Here is a 2,035-nt window from a genome sequence, read left to right as displayed (position 1 = left end):
CCAGCGCTTTCCCCGTCACCTTTCCCTGGAAGAGAACTGAGGATGAAAGAGAATTCAACAAGGCACAAACTGAGCATTTGCACTGCTGGCATAAGGAGAAAGTGGCTCCGATGTTCCCAGGCGGATGTGCATCCTTTTCTTGGCTCTACCCCGCCACCCCGCCCACATGAGCAACCTGTGGGCCTGCAAAGAGCCCGAGAACTGGACACCAACTTTACATGTAATGGTGACGATAAGTAAGAACGACATTCCTGCCGTATCTCCCTTTAAAAGCCACTAAGTAGTTTCACGTCATGTATCTCATTACATACAAAACCACCCCAGAATTTAAGTCGGGTGGGACATTTTAATCCCCATTTTAGAGATGAAGGATCTGAGGCCGATCAAAGAAAAATGACTTTTCAAAAATAGTATAACCGGGAAGAAGGAACAGCATAAAACCGGTGACCTCTTGGCCCCCATCTCCTTGTCTTTCAGAAGGCATACTCATTTGTGTCTTCCCAGCAGCGTTGTAGAGGAACATCCAGAGCATTCACTGTGTTCAGGACAACAGGAACCTCATCATTGTTCTCTTCAAAGCATCCGTAAGCTCTCTGTTTCTCATGCTGTAGATCAAGGGGTTCAGCACAGGGGTGATGAAGGTGTAAACCACAGACACTACCTGGCCTCTCTCTGGAGAGTACCTGGAGCTGGGGCACAAGTAGATGAGGCTTCCACATCCGTACTGGAGCAGGACCACAGTCAGGTGGGAGGAGCAGGTGGAGAAAGCCTTGTGCCTCCCCTCTGCCGAGCGGATCTTCAGGATGGCGGCCATGATGAAAATGTAGGAGAGGGCGATAAGCAGGAAGGGGATGGTGAGGACGGTGAGGCTGACCACCAACAGGGTGGCCTCATGGACCCACGTATCTGCACAGGCCAGTCTCATGACAGGGAGGACATCGCAGTAGAACAGGCTGATTTCTTGGCTGCGGCAGAAGGGGAGGCGGAAGATGAGCACAGTCAGCTGCGTGGCCAAGATGAACCCCAGCGCCAGAGACCCCAGGGCCAGCTGGACGCACAACCGCCAGCTCATCATGAGGGTGTAACGCAAAGGGTGGCAGATGGCCACAAACCTGTCATAGGCCATGACAGCTAGTAGAATGCAGTCGGCGCTGCCCAGGAAGATGAAGAAGAACATCTGGGCACCACAGCCAGGCAGGGAGATGAGGGCTCTCTCTGCGGACAGGACGCTGGCCAGAGTCAGAGGGGCAATGGTGGAAGAGTAGCAGATCTCCAGAGCTGCCAAGCTGGCCAGGAAGAAGTACATGGGGGTGTGCAAAGAATGGTTGCTCCAGATGATGAGAGAAATGGAGCCGTTGCCGCCGATGCTGACCAGGTACATGACGAGGAAGGCCACGAAAATCAGCATCTGCACCTCGGGGAGTTTGGAGAAGGGGCGGAAGTGGAAGTGAATCATCCCAGTCTGATTTGTACCCTCCATGTAGTCAACAAGCTGGGCCTGCGGATGGCGCGGTGCTGCCCCCCTGAGGAGAAAATGAAGGCAGGACGCAGAGCTCCTGCGGGGTGACCCATTCAATCCTTGGCCTCTCCCTTCCTTGATCTCCTCAACCCCAACGGTCTTCACCTCCTGCCTAAACTCATCAACTTGCTTTTAAATCAGACTTCTTGTTGTAATCACCCAGAAGTAGTTCACCACAGAAATATTTTTTTTAATTGTGGTAAAATATACATGCATAATATTTCTAAGTTTCGCCTCGTGTAAGTATACGATTCAGGGGCATTAAATACATCCACCATGTTGGGTAAACATTGCCTCTATCCATAACCAAACTTTTTTAAATCATCCCAACAAAAACTCTGTACCCACTAAACAATAACTCCCCATATGTCATCCTCCCAAACTCCAGTCACTTCTACCCTGATTTCTGTCTCTGTGAGTTTGTCCATTCTAGGAACCTCATACAAGTGGAATCATATGGTATTTGTCCTTCTGTGTCTGGATTATTTCACTCAGCATAATGCTTTCAAGGTCCAG

At 50.5% G+C, this 2,035-nt stretch overlaps 1 protein-coding gene across 1 annotated transcript; it reads right to left on the bottom strand.

Moving 5' to 3' along the window:
- Positions 1–259: 259 nt before the first annotated feature.
- On the bottom strand, positions 260–1,709 carry LOC102966682 (olfactory receptor 10V1-like). The gene has a single exon (XM_007092037.3). The coding sequence runs from the start codon at positions 1,478–1,480 to the stop codon at positions 542–544; it is 939 nt and encodes a 312-aa protein (XP_007092099.1). The 5' UTR covers positions 1,481–1,709; the 3' UTR covers positions 260–541.
- Positions 1,710–2,035: the final 326 nt, after the last annotated feature.

Source organism: Panthera tigris, chromosome D1, assembly GCF_018350195.1.
Source record: "Panthera tigris isolate Pti1 chromosome D1, P.tigris_Pti1_mat1.1, whole genome shotgun sequence".
NCBI classification, from domain to species: domain Eukaryota; kingdom Metazoa; phylum Chordata; class Mammalia; order Carnivora; family Felidae; genus Panthera; species Panthera tigris.
This window is presented reverse-complemented; position numbering and strand designations above follow the sequence as displayed.